At 43.5% G+C, this 21,914-nt stretch overlaps 1 protein-coding gene across 3 annotated transcripts in view; it reads right to left on the bottom strand.

The window, feature by feature from the left end:
- The window catches only part of SH2D4B (SH2 domain containing 4B), a 112,657-nt gene extending 98,384 nt beyond the window's left edge, over positions 1-14,273 (bottom strand). Inside the window, exon 1 of one of the 3 annotated variants that reach the window (XM_043519134.1) lies at positions 14,090-14,273. In XM_043519134.1, the coding sequence (XP_043375069.1) occupies positions 14,090-14,273 (184 nt within the window). Of the gene's footprint in view, positions 1-700; positions 928-8,833; positions 8,935-14,089 lie in introns of those variants that run through there. The other 2 variants (XM_043519133.1, XM_038411490.1) reach the window with 2 other exon arrangements.
- Positions 14,274-21,914: the final 7,641 nt, after the last annotated feature.

Raw genomic sequence — 21,914 nt, 5'->3', positions numbered from 1 at the left:
CAACTCTGAACTCGTTGGCCCTACTGTTGTTATAATAGGAAGAGTTTATATTTTTTTCTACTGTTCTTGTTTTTAAAATTGGCCAAACTATTTTTCCCTAAGCTTTAACAACTAAGAAAATGAGAAGACATACATCCACCCACACTCCCAATACACAATCATTTTTCTTTGTACCAAGCCTATGTAGCTCCGTCTCCCAAAGCAAGCCTCCTCCTAATCAGAGTGGCTTTCCCCCCCCACTCCTCACATGTGTTGGGTCCTGGGTTGTGATGCCTGGTGCCTCCACCTAAGGTGACTCTTCCTTGTGCCTGGGATACAAGGGGTGCTGTCCTTTCTTAAAATTAGTGGCATTAGCTATTTCCCCCCCCCAAGGAGTATAACCCAGTATTCAAGAAATGGAATACAATAATACAAACCCCAGCAAATAAATGCCACACCCAAAAACAATAGTATACAAAGGGGGACTTTACTGGGGACAGGAAAAAGAAAAGGATCTAGAGAAGGAAAAAGAGTGAAGTACAATTCCCCACCTCCCAATAGTAACAAGTAAACCCCTGTCCCCAGCTTGTTCCCTGGCACCTTCCCAGGAAGATGGATTGCTGAGGAGAAGTCTGGGGATAGGTATAGCAACACTGCAAACATTTATTGGCTTGAAAAAAAAAAATACAACCCATAAGGGACTCCCTTAGAGTGTTTTTACCTTGGGTGGGACAGAATCCTTTCCTGGCCCCCAGTCCAGAGTCCTGTGGAGGTAGTGGCTGGCTTTAGGTAGCTGGCACCAGGTTGGTTTTCTGCCTTTCTGACCACTGGTGTCTGCAGAGCTGGAGCTACCTGACCCAGGTGTTAGACCCCCACAGCAGTTCTAAAGGTATCCTTTTGTGGAAATCGGGAGCTAAGCAGAGACTCCCTGGGCTGTACACCTATGCTCTTGCCTCCCAAACTCAGAAGCTGCAAAAGTGAAACTAAACTTAACTCCTTTGTAAATGGGTCAGGCTGTCCCCTCCCACTGGTGTTTGTGTGCAAGTGAGAAAGCGTGTTAACAGTTCTGACTCATCACTGGGCCAGCAAACTATCTGTATAAATCACCCCACCAGAAGCCTTCCTATTGGCTTTTGCAGGAGTTTCTTTCTATTCTGTCCCAGCCCAGGCTCTAAGCAGGCTGGGAAATGCTCTCCAGAGGCTCTCGAGCCATTACTGTTGTAGCTTTTGTAGGCTCAGTCCAGCATCTCAGGAGCTGGCAAACTCTAAAGGGGGAAATACACCTAGAAAATATTGTCAGCAAAATTCACTTTTAGACAGACAGTTCTGAATGACTGCAGGTGATATGGAAACACTTTTGCAACATAAATTCCAGTGGTTGCTTCTGTTAAAATATACAGCTCGATTATCTGATTGCTATATTCTTGTGAAAAAACAGCCATGCAATAAGTTATGGAGCCCCTGGGCTAAATTCGATTGGTCTTCCACACTTGCACTGACCATTAATCCATCTCTGCCAAGATTATATTCCAATAAAGCTTGGAGCAGCTTTAAAACACATGTTTTTTAAAAAAATCAACTTGAGAGAAAAAAATTCTAACTCCCATTCAGTGTTGTGCAGTTTTGCTTCCTTTTTGAAAAAGGAGGAAATTTAAAAGCATTGTATTAATACATCAATGGGAATTATTGTATCTCAGCACCTCTGAGCATCAGATCTTTATAGCTCAGATTCTTCTGCTGTGTCCTGATCATGCAGTGAACTCAATCCTTTATTTATGGAATTACTGCCTGTTACCATGGAAATAATTATGCTGTGGTACATCCCTGCAGGATCAAATAAGATGAGGTGGAGTGTTTGCTCCTTTACTGTCAAATAGGTATATAATGCAAACAAAAAGGCAAAAAAAAAAAAAAAGGGGGTGAGGAAGGTTGTTCACTCGATACATTTTCATGTTTTCTACACTACAAACTACCTTAAAGAAACACAAAAAGTGCTTAGTATTTTTAATTTGGTCTCCAACATGACTCGGACATCTTACTCCCTCTTGCTATGGTTCATTGTAATATCGCCTTCATATTAGATACACATACTTTCTACTGGGAGATTATATCCAGATTTTACACAGGCATATTGTCCACCTGTAACACCTGTGCTTTAGAAAGTCCATCTACTATACTTGGAACTGTCAGTGCAAATCATTTTAAGAATATTTGAAAGTACAGAGTGGAATGTGAATTCATCCATATCAAGTATTATCCAGTTAATCCTTCTTAAAAGAAACCAATGCAGTTTCTGGTGCCAATTCCACCCTTCTGTGAACATGAGCAGACGTTACCCTATGGAAAATGAATGACAGAATGAGGCAGTTTGTGATTTGAAGCCATCAGAGGGTATCAAAGATCTTACCTATCCGATTTCATGCCGGATAATGTACACTAATAAACAGACCTTCTCTGTACCTCCCAACCCCTAGAATCCCTGTGTAACTAAATGCAATCCCTTTCAGGCCATAAATAGTCATTTATGTAAGAAAAGGAAAAATTGGGGAGAAATATTGAATTTGCTTTGGTAAATACCATTCTGTGCTTCGCTGCAGCATTGTTCTCTTTCCACATCAAGTATTCATCAGCTCACAGACAGTTACAGCATCATCTTATTTCCAGAGGGTTAATAGCCAGAGTGTTCACATTTATAAGAAAGCCTGCCTGAACATTGCAGTGTCCAGTTAGTCCTAGCAACAGACTGCAGCAAATAGAGACACAGGTACATAGCAATTTCCATAAACATAACCATGGTTCATCTAGTGCAAAATCCTGTTTCCGACAGCAGCCAGTGTCAGATGCTTCAGAGAAGGGGACGACTGAGGATTCCCCAGATGTAGGAGAATCCTCTGGTGGAATAAAGGCAGCATAGCTGTTGGGTCACCCTCAAAGTCATAAGTATGATAGAATTATAATTATGTAGTAGTAGAAATAAAGATAGACTAAAGAGTATATAGGTATTGTAAAAAGGTATGAACATCAGTTCCATGTTGTTGAATTTCACTCTAACAAATGCAAGGCCAAAGTGCTAATTATTTCAGGCCGGTACAGGACAAAGTGTGCTGGAAAGCGATAAGAACTTTGAGGAAACAATGCTGTTATTTAAAACACCCTGATGCTCTTCCCCCATGGGGGCCCCTTGTCATGCCTATGTAAATCTTGCTATCCAAAGAGGGAAAGATAGATAGTGGGATAAAACTTGTTAAATGAATCAAGAGTCATAGATTGTGTTCAGTAAAAGAATGAATGATGACTGCATGGAATTGAGAGCTTGAAGCAGGGAAATAATTGGTTAGTAAATGGTGCCAGCCTAATCCTAAGAATTTCAATCTTGATATCGATGGGCCAAAGAATATGCAAAGTGGAGATAACTGGATGACCCCCGGAGGGCAAACCGGAATCCACCCAAAACGCATTAAGGAAGAACAAGATAACACCTAGCCATCATGGAGCCATCACGGTTGCACCACCTGCTGATTGATGGTCATCTCAATTGTAAATTCAGCATGATGAAGCAACTTCCATAGACTCATACTGAACCAGAGGCACATAAAAATTGGGTCCAAGGACTGTTCTTTGAGTCTGGTTCTACGACCACCCTCCAGGAGCATCGGATGCGCATCTGACAACAACTCGGCTCCACTCTCGTGTTCAGGCCACCTGGCCAGTGACTTTGCATGAGCAACATCTAGGCTGGTAAATATAACAATCTTTCTGTAGATCCTGTGTGTGAATGGATCTATATAGAAATTGCATATAGGAATATTTTGTTGTATTTGCCATATTTATTGTAATTTGCCTTTTCCCTCTTACAAGATCCTGTTAGTATCATTTTTATTAGTGTATCATAGTTGACACTAGGTCACTCCCACTCTGTGCTGTGGGCATGTTGGGAAGGAAGAGACCAAAGAGCACAGCATTTTGGCTGATCCAGCTGACACATATCTAGGTTCTAGTGGAAGCTATTATAGATCCTGGTGACCCCAGGATCAGAGAAGCAAAAAGATAGTTTAAAAAGCCTCTGTTTAATCCCTCCACCCACAGCTGCACTGAGATTATGTCTCCAAAGTACAAAAATCCATAATATCACATGCTGGTAAATATCCAAGGATACATTTATCCCAGGAATGGCAGCCAACCTTTTGGAGTTAAAGGCTAAATTTAAACCTCCAGCTCTAGAAATGCCTTATGTTAAATGCATGACAAATACCCAGCAATCACTAAACATCAGTTAGCAACCCAATAATTCAGTTGTACTGTGAAATTGATAGGATTATTTCTTACTAACGCAAGCGTGATCTCAGCAACTTTTGTTTTTGCCATTGCTGAAGATAGCTGAATTTTATTTCTTTTGTGTTTTGCAACAAGTTAGTATCTATGACATGCATGTATTAAATACATGCTAAGACATTACGGTTCAGTTCAAGATAGGAGTTAGGTTGAATAAGTGTGCAGGTTAAAATCTGACTGCATCAAAATCTCAAACTAGTCTCATGAGATTTCAGCCCCTTATTATGGAAATCTAAGGGCTGATCCAACTTCCATTGAAGCCAAAGGAAACCTTGCCATTGACTTCAATGCGTGTTGAATCTGGTTCCTATTGAGAAATCTCAACTGGAAATTGAAATAGTTCTCAGCTGATTTTGGTTCTGAATGCTGCTAAAAATTTTAAAGGGGCTCTGGTCTGATCTTTAATTCAAAGCAGTTGCCTTACGGGTAGATCAGATCTTAGATCATTACATTTATGACATTTTCAAGCCCCTTTACACTTCCAAGGCAGCCAAAGTATATAAAGCAGCCTTAATAAACTGAAAAAAAAAAAAAATATCAGGCTCTTCAGCTAGGATCCTCAAAGATGTTTAGGCTCCTGGCTCCCAGGGAAGTCAATGCAAGTTAGGTGCATACAGACAAATGAGAGTTCAGTGCATAATATAGCGTCCAAGGTATTTTCTATAGCAGAGGTGGGCAAACTATGGCCCGTGGACCACATCTGGCCCATGGGACTCTCCTGCCCAGCCCCTGAGCTCTGGCCCTGGAGGCTAGCCCCCAGTCCCTCCCCTGCTGTCCCCCTCCCGCAGCCTCAGTTCGCTCTGCTACCAGTGCGACACTCTGGGCTGCAAGCTCCTGGGTCAGTGCAGCTGCAGAGCCTGGCCTAATCTGGTGCTCTGTGCTGCATGGTGACAGCGGCTGTAGCACCACCAGCCACCGGTGCATCAGGCAGCACAGTAAGGGGGCATGGAGCGGGGCGGGGGGAGGGGTTGGATAGAGGGCAGGGGAATTCAGGGTGGTGGTTAGAGGGCAGGGGTGTGGATAGGAGTCAGGGCAAGAACAAGGGGTTGAATGGGAACAGGGGTAGTCAGGAATGAGAGGAGGGGTTGGATGGGGCAGTGGTGGGGGGGGGGGTGCAGCTAAGAGGTGGGGACCGGGCCACGAACCCTTCCCCTAACCGGCCCTCCATACAATTTTCAAAACCCGATGTGGCCCTCAGGCCAAAAAGTTTGCCCGCCCCTGTTCTATAGCAACCATGGGGAAGTAGAAGGGAGTACTGCCGACTCTCTCTCTCACACACACACACACACTTATGATGTTGTATCCTCCAACTACCAGATTGCAATACTAGGGATTTTTGTTTATCATGAAGTGTTTTCATCTATCATCCAGTGACTTTCTAACATTAATAGCCTTTAGATAAAGGAGTTATTTCCAGCCATACTGTAATAAACCCAGCTAATCTATTCCCAGCTATGCTGGTTAAGGATAGGAGAATAGCAATGCAGCTGTTACAAACCATTCTTGACTGAACCTCATGAATTGTAGCTCACAACAAATAAATGTCAGAATAAAGTAGCAGCAAACCAATATTCTCTCCTCTCCCAAAAGCTTCAGCTGCTTAATTTAAGAGTTTTTGAAGTCTCATTGCTGGTATTCAGATAGCTCCAAGCCACCTTGGCTCTGGATACTGCAGAGAAGTCTACATCGAAAGTGGCAGGGTCCTTCACTTAGTCCCAATTCAGACAAGATGGTTAAAGGACTGCTGCCTAATCAAATAAATATGTTTCTGTGCAAATGGCACAGCTGTCAGTCAACCTGAGCAAAGCCCAAAGGGATCTTGACATTTCAAGGTGACTTCCTTTAGTGCTGCTATTAGCACTCAACAAAAAGGAAACGTGGCGCTGTAAGCTTTGTGTATTGCAATGGAAGGAAATATGCCCCTACAGGAACCACCCTAGGAATAGTTTGTAAATAAATTGGATCCAGAACATTAAACCTCTCAGAAATTGGCTACATTCTTATTAGAGGTTTCAGAGTAGCAGCCGTGTTAGTCTGTATTCGCAATAAGAAAAGGAGTACTTGTGGCACCTTAGAGACTAACAAATTTATTAGAGCATAAGCTTTCGTGAGCTACAGCTCACGAAAGCTTATGCTCTAATAAATTTGTAGCTGTAGCTCACGAAAGCTTATGCTCTAATAAATTTGTTAGTCTCTAAAGTGCCATAAGTACTCCTTTTCTTTTTATTCTTATTAGAAGACATCTTACTAGAAGTCTATGCCATCCACTCACCTAATAAAATACATATTATATAGAATTATACATCAAAATAAATGTGATCTAGTTCATTAATGTAGTGCCCATGAAAGGAAAGGGCTAATACTGCTGACCTGTGTCATGCACAGTTGTGACTGGCATAGTGCAAGTTTCAGTCACATAGTTAGAACATTGCAATCCTACACTATAACACGTGCCCTGATATTGCAGTCTTGCGACTTCCTTGAGCAAAGACTGCTAATAGGGAAGCCAGAGTATTAGAGTAGTCCTGTTACAGCTACTAAAGATGACTAATATAATATAATCTCCTCCAACCCTACAGAAAATCCTATAACATTGATTAGAAAGCACACAAGACTATTAAACCAGTCAGTCAGTTTGCTTGATGGCCTGAGCATTGTAACTCCTTTTTTCCCCCTTTAAAAACATAATTTAACAGAACATCCAGTTGACTTTGTCCATTGTACCAAATGGAGATCAGATAGCCTAAACTGCATTCAACACCATGCTAAAACTTTAAGAAAAAGCCACACTGATTGTCTAACAAATTCAACATAGTTTATTGTTTAAAAGCTGTAACTCAGCCATTTTCCTTACACCTGTGGATGTTTTTAGAGATAAATCATTTCCTATTCCTTGATATATGAATGTATTTCTCTTTTGTAATTCTGCAATTATGGTTCCTAGAAGCAGATACAATTTCTTTCAGGCTTTGAGTGAACTGCATAAAACCTGGGTTTCTTAGTTGGTGATTTGATATCATAAAAGAAAATTTGGACAACCTTGAGAAGTACAGCAATGGGATGAAATCTAATAGTACAAAGTCATGAACTTCAGGACTAACCACAAGAATGTTTACTATAAGCTGGGGACATATCAGTTGGAAAGGTCAGAAGAGGAGAAAGACCTGAGTGTATTGGTCAATCATGGGATGATGATGAGTTGCCAAAGTGATGCAACCATGAAAAAGGTCTAATGCAATCTTAGGATGCATCAGGTGATGTACTTCCAGTACAGGTAGTGAAGGATTACCACCATTATTCAAGGCATTGGTGAGACTTTATTTGGAATACTTCATGCAATTCTGATCTCCCATGGTTAAGAAAGATTAATTCAAACTGGAACAGTACAGAGAAGGGCTACTAGGATGATCAGAGGAATAGAGAACCTACCTTATGAGAGGAGACTTAAAGAGCTTGGCTTGTTTCAGCCAATCAAACTAGGGCTGGGGGGAGATACAATTGCTCTCTATAAAAATAGGTCTGTAGCAAAGCAATGACTCACCCGTGTGGCACCTCCTGCTGGTCATCTCAGGAATTAGCTCTCCAGCATATGGAGCACCTCTTCCTGGCCTCTGTCTCACCTGCCGCTGGCCCCCATGTCTCTCCCAGATCTCAGTGCCCCTTTACCTCAGGGTTCTGCCCACAATCTGGGTCTCCCCTCCCAGGGGAACCCTCAACCCTCTATCCCCACCTTGCCTCAGTGGCTACTGCCAGTCATCATCTAGCCCTCACTCACTGGGGCAGACTGCAATGGTCACTCATCATTGGCAAGGGATTAGGACCTGCTGCCTTTGCCTATCCTTAGGCTGGCCCTCTGCAGCCCCAGTACTTTCTGGGCTCTTAACAAGGCCTGCAGCCTAGGGGTTTACCAGGCTGGAGCTCCCCAACTCCCTTTGCCCTTCCCCAGCATTGTTCCACTTCAGGTAGCTTCTCTCAGGCAGCTAGCCCTTCTCCCTCAAGGACTAGAGTGACATTTTTCCCCCCAGCTTCTGGCTCACAGCCCTTTTATAGGGCCAGCTGTGGCCTGATTGGGCATGTCCCCAGCTGTGGTTGCTTCCCCAATCAGCCTAGCTTGGGCGCTTTTAACCCCTGCCTGCAGGAGTAGGGCAGCTGCTCCACTACACACCATCCCCCTTAAGACTGCTCACCGGGGGGTGTCTCTGTCTCCCCAGCTTCCCTCTTAGCTGGGCCCGCAGGAGGTCTCTCTTTTGCTGCAGGCTCTCTATTCTCTGGAGCAGTCTGCTTCCCTCCTGAAGGGTTTGGGAGCCTACTGTAGCCTGCTCAGCTCCCATGTGGGTTTCCCTTGATGTTTAGATTTCCACTGTGGCCTGTCTCGCCCCTGCGAGTGTCATAAATGTAATGATTCCCTTCTTGATCTGTGGCCCCTCTGCCCCAGACCCCCTCCCTTCCGGGGTCTTGGTCTTTACGACCCCCTCCGATCCTTCGGCCTCCCTCTGTTTCTCTGGGGGCAAGGCAATCTTACCTTACATCCTTACATTACTTCCTTTGGCCACGTCAGGAATAGCCTGGGCCCTGTGAGTCCTGTAGGAGCACTCCCTCTTCCTGTTCCCAGGCTCCCCACAGGCCCAACAAGTTTGGAGCACCCCTGTTGACTTCACTTGGAGAACTCTGGCCACTCCCCATTTCCCCAGGTGGAGCCTCTTTGCTCCATTTTAGTAGGGGCACTCCCGCTTATAGTGTCCGGGTCACCCACAGGCAACAGTTGTTAGGCCCTGGCACCAGCCTCCAGACCCAGGTGCCTGGACCCCGATGAGGTCCATGTGCCCTCCCCCGCAGCAGCTGAAGCAGTCCCCTTTTCTGCTCAGCGAGCCGGGCCTCACAGGCCCTCCAGTAGTAGTCCTCCATTTTCTCCACCTTCTCTTTCTCAACTCTCAGATCTGGGCAATAGTCCACACTCCTTGCCCTGCCCCTTGTATCAGGGGTGACTGTCTATGCCCACATTCTCTCCCATGTGTAGTGAAGCGATGACTCACCGGTGTGGTGCCTCCTGCTGGTTGTCTTGGGAATTAGCTCTCCAGCATATGGAGCGCCTCCTCCTGGCCGGTGTTTCGCCTGCCCCAACTGTGGCTGCTTCCCCAATCAGCCTAGCTTGGCTGCTTTTAACCCCTGCCTGTAGGAGTCGGGCAGCCACCCCACTACAGAATCAGAGGGATAAACATCAGAGAGGGAGTGGAGTTATTTAATGTTGGCAAAAGAACAAATGGCTATAAATTGGTCTTCAATAAGTTTAGACTTGAAATTAATAAAGATTTCTAACCACAAGGGAGCGAAGCTCTGGAACAGGTTTCCAGAGGAGTAGTAGGGGCAAAAAACCAAAAAACAAAACACCACCTTATCTTATTTTAAGACTGCGCTTGATAAGTTTATGGAGGGGATGGTATGAAGAGGTTGCCTACAATAGCATATGGCCCATCTGCAACTGCTATTAGCAAATATCTCCAATGGCCAGAGAAGGGACACTAGATGGGGAGGGCTCTGAATTATTACAGTGAATTATTTGCCAAGTGTCTGGTTGGCTTAGTTTAGAAGGTACAAGTCCACAAGTCACTAAGAGCACCTCCTGGAGCACTGCTTTCTGTACAGGCACTGACTAATAGGCCCAAACTTGTTTGTCCTACAATCTCTTACAACATTCCAGCCCAAAAAGGTAAGGCTGCTAGCTAAGGCTAGCTTGTATTTATATATTTCATCTTCCCCTCCCTTCCCCCACCATTAGACGGTTATTAAGAAACAGAATTCCTAAATAAGAATCCAAATTGTAGAAAACTGCCAGGATTAGCTTCTGTATTGGTAATACAGCTAAAAGCATAGAAACGTAGGCCTGGAAGGGATCTTGATAAATCATCTAGTCCAGTTCTCCACACTGAGGCAGACCTAAGTATTATCTAGACCATCCCTGACAGGAGTTTGTCTAACTAACTGTTCTTAAAAAACTTTGAATAATGGAGAGTCCTCAACCTCCCAGGGTATTTATTTCAGACCATTTCTCCAGTTGGTCAGGATCATTTTGAATTCTAATTCAAAAAAGGATACTAGGTTGGTTTGACATGATTGGTTCTTAACAAATCTATGTGGATTTACTTAACACTTTGTTATCCTCTAGTTGCTTACAAATTGATTGTTTGATTATATGCTCCATTATCTTTTTGGCTACCAAAATTAAACTGACTAGATTAGTCTATAATTCCCTGGGTTGTCTTTATTCCCCTTTTTATAGGCAGGTACTATATTTGCCCTTTTCCAGTCCTCTGTGATCTCTCCTGTGCTTTATGAGATCTCAAAGATAATCGCTAATGGCTCACAGATCTCTTCAGCCAGCTCCTTAAGAATTCTAGGCTGTATTTAGGTCAGGCCCTGCCAACTTGAAAATATCTAACTTGCATATGTAATTATTAACTTGTTCTTTCCCTATTTTTGCCTCAGATCCTACCCATTTACACTGATGTTCATTAGGTTAGTCCTCCAGTCACTGCTAACCTTTTTGGTGAAAACAAATTAAAAACTGAAACAAAAATTCTTCATCCATTTCTATATTTTCTGTTTTTGTCATTCCCTCCTTATTGAGCTATGGACCAACCTTGTCATTGGTCTTCCTCTTGCTTCTACTGTATCTAAAATGTTTTCTTGTTACCCTTTAGGTCCCTAGCTAGTTTAATCTTGTTTTGTGCCTTGGCCTTTCTAATTTTGTCCCTACATGCTTTTAATGTGTGTACAGTGTAAACCTTTGTAATCCTGACTCATGTCAGACCAAAAGGCCAGGGAATTCAAGACCCATTTCTCACAGCTCTTCTAGATGTCAAACTAACTACATGGCATCCAAGAAAAGCTAGGGCCTGATTCTCAACTCTTTTACACTGGCTTTATACCATTATAGTTCCACTGACTTCAAGAGATTAACACTAGCATAAAACCGGTGTCATGGGATAGAGAATCAGACTTTTGGCAAAGGAAGCAGATGAAGTCACCCAAATTGTTCAGTCTGACAGGGAACTGAAGGAGGTGGTTGTGGCGCTTCCAAGTTTCCTAGAAGCTGATCAAAGAGGGAGAAATCCCCCATACTACTATATGGAGCAGGTCCCAAGCATAGGAATCCTCCTTTACATTCCATCGGGAGCATGAAGAGGACTTCAAATTGCTACACGATGTGATCCAAAGAGTTCAATATGTTCCAGAATGTGTGTTGGGAAAGAGTCATACACTCATAGATTTTAAGGCCAGAAAGGACCACTAGATCATCTAGTCTGAGCTCCTGCATAAACACAGACTATAGAATTCCACCCAGTAATTCCTGCATCAGGTCCATCATTTCTGCTTGAACTGCAACACATTTTCCTTGCAAGAAGCCAGCTTCTAGGGGAGACCATTGACATTATATTACAGATCTGCATAATAATACTCCTTAGCACTTTTTAATCCAAAAATCACCAAGCATGTCTGTATCATTATCCCCATTTTACAGATGGGGAAAGTGACGCTCAGAGAAAATGATCTGCCCAAGGTCAACCAGCAGCAGAGCCAGGAATAGAACCCAGGTTTCCAGAGCCCTAGACTCTAGTTTGCACTGCCTCCTAATAGAATCACAGAATATCAGGGTTGGAAGGGACCTGAGGAGGTCATCTAGTCCAACCCTCTGCTCAAAGCAGGATCAATCCCCAACTAAATCAAATAAACCCAATTCATGTGAGTTTGAACAGTTAACAAGGGACTAGCATATTAAAGGACTACACCCTTACCTATGTCAGCTGACTGAGGCAAAAATACAAAAATGAAACACCCCCCACATTTTCAGAGGAATTTAAGGGAGTTAGGCTCCTACCTCCCATTCAGTCCCATTCCCCTTCCTTTTGAAAGTCCAGCACTCCCACATGCCTGACATTTATTTCAGTACTCAAGGAACCAACAAAACTGGTTGACCAGTGGAATAAGTCTTGAACGAAAGGTGAAAGAACATTTTCTGGAAAACCATCAAGATATCTTATACTGGTGATTTGGGTCAAGGAGTGTAAACTGGAGCTGGGTCACTGTGTGGCTTTACTCTGCATGTGCATGTACACATCCATGCACAGACATGATCTATAGGTTCCTTTTTTGCTTTTCTCCCTCTTTTTTTCTTATTCGTTGTAAATCAGAAAATTAGTTACCTAGAAAATAGTCTCCTGCACTACAATGCTGAATAGGTTTAATATATAATTTATATATGGAAATTTAGATGTCAGCATGACAAATTGTCATATAAATAGTTTTGCCATTAGATTTTTCTGCATCAGTCTTCCTCAGAGAATGAGTGTAATGCAGATTATCTTGACACTATAATATTGTTTTGGTCTGTGGGTCTGAATCGCATTTCTAATATTTTCCTCAGTTACAAATCAAAGTAAACAAGCTTTGTGTGCTATATGAAAGAAGCAGTATGGAGGTGATCTTTTGTAGGAAAAGCCCCTTTACAGTGTGTTTAAGAACTTGTTCAGGAGGCGAATAGGAAATTAAATAAAATAGGATCCTCCGAGCCCTCATGTTAATATCAGTGTAGAGACAATTTTAGCCTATTTGCTGCTAATCCATAGGATATTAGTGTATCTGCACTCCCCACTGGATTTTGCGCAAGAATACCTTTGTACGTTAACATCCTGTCATTTTTAGAGGGCCTGATCCTGCAATTGTTCCAATGAGTCTACAGGATCAGTTACGAGTAAAGGATACAATCAGGGTAAAGACCCAGCCTGAAAGGTATAAAGCATCCATAGGGATATACTCAGCACCATGCAAGAACAAGCCATAAGCTACTTAAAGCACAAACATGCTCAGTTAAGCTCTGAAACCTACACTTATGTCTAGTACCCAGAACCAAGACTTGTACCTTAGTTGTGTCTTAATGTAAGCAGCTCATACACGCTCATCTTGGAATTCTGCAATAGCAAAGCACAGAGCTGGCTAATTAGTGACTGAAGAAAAGACTTATTCTGAGCTTTGGCTTTGTCCAATTAATTGGGAGCCTTAATATATTTTCTGAATCCCTGCAATGATGGATAAACCTTCCATACTGGCAAGGGGTGATGGGTTGTAGAGAAAAAGATTGAGCTCAGCCAAAGATCACTGTTCATGCACACTGAAAAAGTTACATGTAACCCACGATCCCACCTTTGCATAGAAATGACAATACTGTATCCTTTGTCTTGACACACAAGAATTTTTGGGGTAAGTCCAGGATTCTGCAATCCTACAGCATTTTCCATCTAAGGTTACAAACATGAATTCTCTCAACATCTATCAGTTTCTGGAAACCAGACACCCAATCATCATTACGCACTTTTGAAAATTTTGGGCAGACAGATTAAAGGCTAGGTTATGATCATAGGTTATGACCCTCCTGGGCAGCAGGTAGTGCTTAAACTGCTCTGCCATAGCAATAGCGCTGGGAGTCATTGTGCTTCAGGGCAACAAATGAATGGAAATTTCCTCCCTTGGTTCCGCCTTTTTGGATTAATAAATTACTGCTGGTCTATCGCAGCAATAGGACTACCCACCCTGGCGTAGTGCTAGTTCTCTGGCCAGTGAATAGAGGGCAGAGCGGTGGAGCCAAGCTTCCACCCATTCCCCTGCTCTAGCCACTTGGCAACACTACTCCAAGTGGTCTCTTCCATTTATAGAGTACCTTACAGCCTATCTTGTTCCTCTATATCACACAGGACCGTCTCAGCCCACGTCCACAAAAGCTTACTTTGCTTGAGTCTCGTGGTCCTTTTCAGTGCAGCTTCCTCCCTTTGTTCTTTTTCCTCCCTTTCCCTCCAACGCCTCAGCTGCTCTTCTCTCATTTTGTAGAACAGGATGAGCTTCTGCTCTTCATTCAGTTCTGCCAGGAGCTCAGGGTCAATGTACATATCATGCAAAATTTGTTGCAGCATGGCGACTCACAAGCCCCCCCACAGCACTCACAACAGCCCCCAAAAATCGCACCTGCAACATTCCACAAAGCAACCCAAACCAAGAGAACTCTCCCAACGGCTGCCTGCCTGGGGGAGATTTGTATTCGTCTTCTTCTGTCCCTCTTTCACATACATGCTCTGCTCCCCTTCTCTAACCGATGACAGAATTCCCTGGGCATCTCACCCACTGAAGACAGCAACAGGTGTCAAGTGAAGAAGGGGAGGGGAGGAATAAAAAGGCAAGGTGAACAATGAGAGACCACTTGCATGAACTTTACTGCAAGGAGATAAAAAAAACCCCACCACAACAACAAAACAGCAGCAAATTCCAGAATGGGCTTGAATAAGCAGAGAAACCTCAGTGCAAAGGGAGGCACAAGTGACAGCACTATTTCTGCTGAACCGGTTCCCATTCTGCAGCCGTGCACTCCCAGTGGTGTAGTGTTGTTGGGTTCAGAGCGATGTCATGGCTAAAAGTAACAGTTACACTGGCACTATCTATGTCACTCCAGCTCCCTTGGAGAATTGCTCTCCAATAAGAGAGGAAACTAGTTTGCACTATATTTCCTAGTCTAATATCCCTAACCAGTCTCAGTAAGGTGTGCCACCCTGATCATCATCATCATCGCCACTCACGTTTATTTAGAGCCAACAGACATGGTGATTCAGCAAACTGACTAAAGAGGATTTAAAGGGAAAAGTACAGGCAACAGAAGCCATGAGATTCTTATCACTTTATAAGTAGTAAATTAATATTAACTAGACAAGAGGCAGTTCTCCACAGTTCATGTGGACTTTGTAATCCTCTTGTGTTCATTGGTCCACTTTGACTGGAGAAAAATACGTTTACTGTTCAAGCAAGTTGTGACTTTTTATTATGTAATGGCATTTCACTGATCTCAATAAAACACTAGTATTTTAGCAATAGGTCCAACAGCAGTTTAATTTTTTTTTAAATACAATCAAATTCCAAAGCCAATTTTCATTTGTGTGCACCCATTTTCTCTGGGGAACTGGTTCATTTTTAGTGAAAAAGGGGCCTTTCTTTGAGCAAAACCAAAACACGGTCATTTCTGCATTTGTAGCAAAGTGCAAATAAACTCACATTTTGCGATGTTTCCCCTCACTTTGTGCATATTTCACAGGCCTCTATTTTAGCACTTGTCAGTCTAAAAACAGGGCTGAATGCACACGGGCTATTGGGGAAGCACAGCCTGACTGATTTGAGTCAGGCTCCTCAGCAGGCTCTAGCAGCTACAGGAGGAAGTGCAGCTGCTGCTCGTAGCTGAGCGAGACATGACATACAGGCCAAACTGCAGGAATACATGTCAGGCAAGATGCCTTATACTTGGCGGGACTGTCACTAACACCCCTGGAACTCAGCACCTGGTCCCAACAACCCACTGCTTCCTTCCCCAATTTGGGGTCACCACATGGGACTGGAGCTCCCCCCACTGACTGTCTCTCTCCTTCCCCTCTAACATTCCCTCCCTCCCCCAGAGAGCTGGGTGGCATTGATAGTCATCCTCCTCCCTCTCAGGACCGTGTGGTCCTTCCACTTTCTGTGAGAGACAGAGGGGGAGCACCTGGCCATGCTCCCCAATCACACAGACTCTGCTTCAGAGGCTCATCCCCACCTCCAAGATAATAGTTTTCTCCTAGTGCCTACTGATTGAGTTAGTTCTGTACCATGGACTGCTAACATAGAGCTATAATGCTCAAGGTTCAGACCCTGACTGATTTGAGTCAGGCTCCTCAGCAGGCTCTAGCAGCTACAGGAGGAAGTGCAGCTGCTGCTCGTAGCTGAGCGAGACATGACATACAGGCCAAACTGCAGGAATACATGTCAGGCAAGATGCCTTATACTTGGCGGGACTGTCACTAACACCCCTGGAACTCAGCACCTGGTCCCAACAACCCACTGCTTCCTTCCCCAATTTGGGGTCACCACATGGGACTGGAGCTCCCCCCACTGACTGTCTCTCTCCTTCCCCTCTAACATTCCCTCCCTCCCCCAGAGAGCTGGGTGGCATTGATAGTCATCCTCCTCCCTCTCAGGACCGTGTGGTCCTTCCACTTTCTGTGAGAGACAGAGGGGGAGCACCTGGCCATGCTCCCCAATCACACAGACTCTGCTTCAGAGGCTCATCCCCACCTCCAAGATAATAGTTTTCTCCTAGTGCCTACTGATTGAGTTAGTTCTGTACCATGGACTGCTAACATAGAGCTATAATGCTCAAGGTTCAGACCCAGCTGGTGATGCATGATTGGGGAAAGGGAGGCTGTTACTGCACCTAATAGAATTTTCTTCACTTTTTTCCTTTAAAAAAGGATCTAGGAAATTAATTAAATATAAAAAACTTTGTTAAAAGAACATTGGTTAGGTTGCAAAGTCAAGCACTTGAAAATTAGGAAATTCCAGATGGATAATTGCCTGTCCAATGTTAATTCTGCCCCATTGTATGTTGGTATTATGATGAAGTCTTCAATTACATAGCCGCGTACTGTTTTTTCCACGGGACTCTGGCCTTGAAGGACATAGTGTAGGTACTGATATGGCTCACCATTATCATCGTATCTGAACATTTTAAGTATATTTACCCTCAAAAAACCCCTCTGAAGTAAGAAAGTGCTATTATCCCCATTTTACAGACAGGGAATTGAGGTATGAGAAACTGAGGCCCAGAGACAGAGTGAGTGAGTTTAATCTGGTTTCTCAAGTCTCAGGCTAGAACCCTACTCACAGGGACCAGCCCTCCTTCATATAAAAGCATAAACACACACTCTTCAATTTAGAAGGAATCTATTGCTTCTGGGTGTCTAATAGATTGTAATTAAACAGAAAACATTTGTACCCCCATTTTTAGAGATGAGCCTGAACCGAAACCCAGAATCCAAACAGACTATCTCAAACAGATGGAAGTTTGGATCTGGTTACAGATTTGTATCTGAACTTTAGTGTCTATAGCTACCTCTCTCTGGATCAAACCAAACCCCAAGTCCCAAAGGACTGGAGCTTTGCAGAAGTTTAGAACCACCCGCATGAATTGCAGTTCAGAGCCTCTCTTATGCTGCAATGTAGGAATTTTGCCTCAAAAAACAATGTTTTTGGGGGGAAGGAGTGGGGAGAAAGAAAAATGCAGTTTGACAAGAAAGCACTAGGGGGAAAGAGGAATATATTGGCACTTCTTTCTCTTCTGTTACTTGCTTGTGTATTGAAGGAGAAGCCCTGGGGGATTTGGCCTTAGTTTCTCTGTTTTTACTCAATTATATTACAATTATGGCTTCACATTTTGGCACTAACTGAAAGAGACTCACCCTTGCAAAGGCTTCAGGGCAGGTGATTTTGCTGCTGTACTCATTCTTCATCTTTTTTCTTTGATTTTATTTGACTTCAAATCCTTATCACAAGCTACTACAATGTGAAGAACAAACTCTGCATCAAGGAGTATGTGCATTTAAGTGTGATAAGGAGAGAGAGGCATCCCTGAGTTGTATAATACATCTAACGCTGGAAAAGCTCCAGGTATTTTGCAGGAAGATGAACCAAACAAGGCAATATATACACAAAGTATTGAGACAACCACTGAGTATTCCTGAAAATGCCAGGTCTCTTGGGAGACCAATCACATAGTAAGAAAAATGAGTAGTGAGAGTTGAAACAAATAGTTCATAGCATGAAAATCATTCATCCAAACTATTTGAGAAACAAATGATGAATCAAGAATGGTTTGTTGTTTGGAGTGGGGGAGAAGGTTGGAGGGGGAAAAGAGGGCAAAAGACTACATTTGTAACAAATATTATTCACAACAAAGTGTTTGATCCGCTCTCTTTTAGTTGCCCCTTCTTAAGATTTGAAGCATACAACACCTTAAAAAATGGGAGGGATGGGAGAGAACCACAATCCTCCTGAGTATAAGCCAAACAACAGCATCTGACAAAAGTAATGAGACAGTATAAAACTTGTCATTGGTTTTCTTGTCCAGGTAATGAGAGCATACTTTAAGTAGTGGCTCTTCCAGCTCCCTCTGATGTATTGTTTTCAACTTTCCAACCCTCCCATATGCTTTTACTGCCAGCTGGAACATGGGAATTGGTTGGTTTGTTCTCCAGGGTTGTATGTTTGTTTATGGAAGGGATGGCACAGGGTAACCCAGAAGGACTAGTAGGAGGTAGAAGTTGCTTTCACCAGCCTTAGCTTTCTGTTGTTCCGTGACATACCATTGACAATTTTTTCCCCGCCCACCTAGTAGTAGGATCCAGGATACATATCTCACTGAAATTTTCTGTTCTTTTGGGTAACAGTGGAAGTGCTTCTGGATATCCTGATAAAGCCCAACCTACCAGCAAGGGTTTGGATTTGGCTGCAACTCCCAGAAAGACAGAACCTTGGAAGAATATGGGCCTGTGAAGTATTTAAGTCCCAGTTTTAGGCTCCATTGCAATCCCCAAAACTCCCACCATAGCCCGTAAGCACTTAATCTCACTCAGTGACTAAATTTTCAGGGTAAAAATTCTCTCAGTGCTTAAGTTTCTACCTCTGAGTACATGCACTGCTGCCTTGCTGTAGGCATGCAGGCACCTATCTCCCACCTGAGCCTTCAAGTGATCCATGAGTCAAGGGAAGATAGGTGTTCAGCCACCTAACCAACATGCAGGGTAGATCCGGCGGGCAAGTGCAGAGGCCGCCTACCAGATTGGGTTCCATTCAGAATTGGGGGAAGGGGTTGTTTGCTGCCCACATTATGATTTTTTGCCTAGTGGTTAGAGCACTCTCCCAGGAAGTGAAAGACCCACGTTCAATCCCTCCCCGTCAGGCATAGGAAGAGGAAAAAAATTGAATAGGGGATCTTCCACCACTCACAAGAGCGCACTAACACCTGAGCTATGGGGTATTTTGGTGTGGGGCTCCCTCAATCTTTCCTGTTGAAGCTGTTCCACTGTGGATAATCAGAGTAATTGGAGCATGGTACTGGACCCTGAATCTCCATGTGGGCACCCTAACTACCAGGCTACCAAGTCAGTCTCACTCTCTCTCTGGCCCAATGGCATTTTGTGGATCCGGACCTTAGTACCTCTTGAGGGCAACTTAGTACTCCAAACCCTATTGGCTTCCATAGGAGTTGACGGGACCCATCCTCCTCTTCCAGGAAGTATTACAGGAAGAGTGGCTTGTATTACTAGGAATGAAAGAGAGCAGCTTCCTTCCCCACACCAAACTAGCAGGGTTAAGGAATGGGTGATATAACTTTAGCCACTGACTGGTCATGTGGCAGGAGTATAAACGTTTGTAACCTTGAGTCAGGGCACATGACTCAGGCCAGGCAGTGATGTTCAATCTCTTACCAGTGCTCCAGTGTGTCACATTTTTATTATAGCTGTCACAAGCCCTTTCAGAATCACTTCCATTCTTTTTGAAAGAGAATTTGGCCCTCACTGCTCCTTCAGGAATGATCCAGTTCCTCCACTGCTAATTTTTCCAGCAAGGACAAGGAGATCTGACAATTAGATTTCAATCGTTCTAGCACGTGGTAATAAGCATCATATGGAAGCTGGAGTGTGGGAAAGTTTTCCCTTCACCTCTGTATGCCAGCTCTCTTTGCCAGGCCAGTTCACACAAAGCTTTCCCTTTCGCTTTGCTATCATCTCAGATGCACTTTCCTCAGACACCGATTTCCTCAGTTGGCAGGTCAAATGCAAAAACATCCCTGCATAGTTGTAACTCTTTGTTCAACCTGGGGAGGATAATTTAAAAAAAATAAAAAAAAAACAAAAAAAACACTAGGCTTCACACATTGCTTCTGTTTCTTCATAGGAAACATCCTTTTGGATAATAATGCCTCTCTCACACTTGACATTTAGTTTTGTTTAAGCCATGAGTGCAGCATGCAGCATCAGGAATGTGTTAGCTTGGCTACAGTGCTTCATGCAATAATGAAGTTAGAATCATAGAATATCAGGGTTGGAAGGGACCTCAAAAGGTCACCTAGTCCAACCCACTGCTCAAAGCAGGACCAATCCTCAATTTTTGTCCTAGAGCCCTAAATGGCCCCCTCAGGTATAGAACTCACAACCCTGGGTTTAGCAGGCCAATGCTCAAACCACTGAGCTATCCCTCCCCTGTTGTGCCAACAGAGATGTGTTTGTATATAATATACACACTGTCCTCTCCCTTCATTGGGCCACAAGAATATATTCTTCTATAAAGACTATATAACAAATTTAGAAAAGAATTGACAGATACTGAGGTGAAAGTGACAACTAACAGCCAAATGTTCAGAGAAGCTAATGAAACTGATCTAACCCCATCATGCTTTAAGTCAAAATGAATGAGGAGAAGTAACTTACTTCCTTGCATAACTGAAAATTGTTCCTAACTAGACATATCTGGTCAGCCACTTTCTCCAGCAGTGGCATTAGTAGGGTTCCCTTGTTTATGCTGTGATAAGAGACCAACCTAATAGAGCATGGGCTGACCTCATTGAGGATGTGACATTGACAAGGAGACAGAAGTATTGCATATCTCTTAGCTATGCCATCAAAGTGATTCTGCGAACAGTACGTAAAGTGCTCCCAATGCTGTCCAAGCAGATCTCTGACAAGACATCAGCCTTCCTAAAACAGATTCTCAGTGTTGCCAATTCTTGCAATTTTGTCATCACAATATTTGAGGTTTTTCTTAGTATCCTAGGTCCTGGCATCATGCAACTACAACAGAATCTGCGCTTTTGGGGTTTTTTAAATTTTTTTTAAAATAAGTTTCTAATCCTAATCGTTGTGGAGAAAAGCTTGAAAACGTGACCCAAAAAGGTTCAAAATCCAGAAGGCAAATAAAAATAACTCCAAATTATTATTTTTTAAAATACGATTTTTAGGGCCTCAGTCATGATTTTTGAACACTTGTGTTTGCCAATACTGGATTCCAGCCACATCCCTATGCTGGAATAGAACATCTACTGAACAGGAGAATAATTCAGAAGAAAAACAGGACCATGGGCAAGCACGGCTCTTGCTCCTTTGTAAAGAGCCTCTCCCCCTTGAAGCCAGGACTAGGAGAGAAGAGGGATGTTGAATGTAAACATTTGAGCTCAGGCTGGAGCACAGGCTCTGAGTCCCGACGAAGGGGAAGGTCCCAGAGCCCAAGCTCTTGCTTGAGCCTGAATATTTACACTGCAATTGTATAGCCCTGCAGCCCAAGTCAGTGGACCTGGGCCGGTGTTTTATTGCAGTGTAGATTTACACTTAGTTCACCAGTTCAAATCAAGCTAGAGTCATGGCTGAAAGTCATTACCATCAGACTCCTAGGTCATGGCCTATGCAGAGCGAACAATATTATACCGGTGTCTAGACAGCTGTTCTCATCACAGAAACTGCCACCCACAACTGGCATCCTAATTGGCAGTCCCACAACTGGGGCTGATTGGAGACTGAAGTACCCTTTTAACCCTAAAGGTGTCCCTTTGCGTGGCAGCAGGGATGGGTCAGGCTGCTACTGCCGCCTTAAGCTGTAGATGTCGTGTGGCTAAACAGAGGACATGAGTCCATAGCACTGTCACTTCAGCACCTTTTGAGAATACTAAATTGACACAAAGCTGGTTTAGGGTGGGGGTTTTAGAATGT

The sequence above is a fragment of the Dermochelys coriacea genome, chromosome 7, assembly GCF_009764565.3.
Source record: "Dermochelys coriacea isolate rDerCor1 chromosome 7, rDerCor1.pri.v4, whole genome shotgun sequence".
Lineage (NCBI taxonomy): Eukaryota > Metazoa > Chordata > Testudines > Dermochelyidae > Dermochelys > Dermochelys coriacea.
The sequence above is the reverse complement of the archived record's forward strand: the minus strand, read 5'-3'. Positions and strand labels throughout refer to the sequence as shown.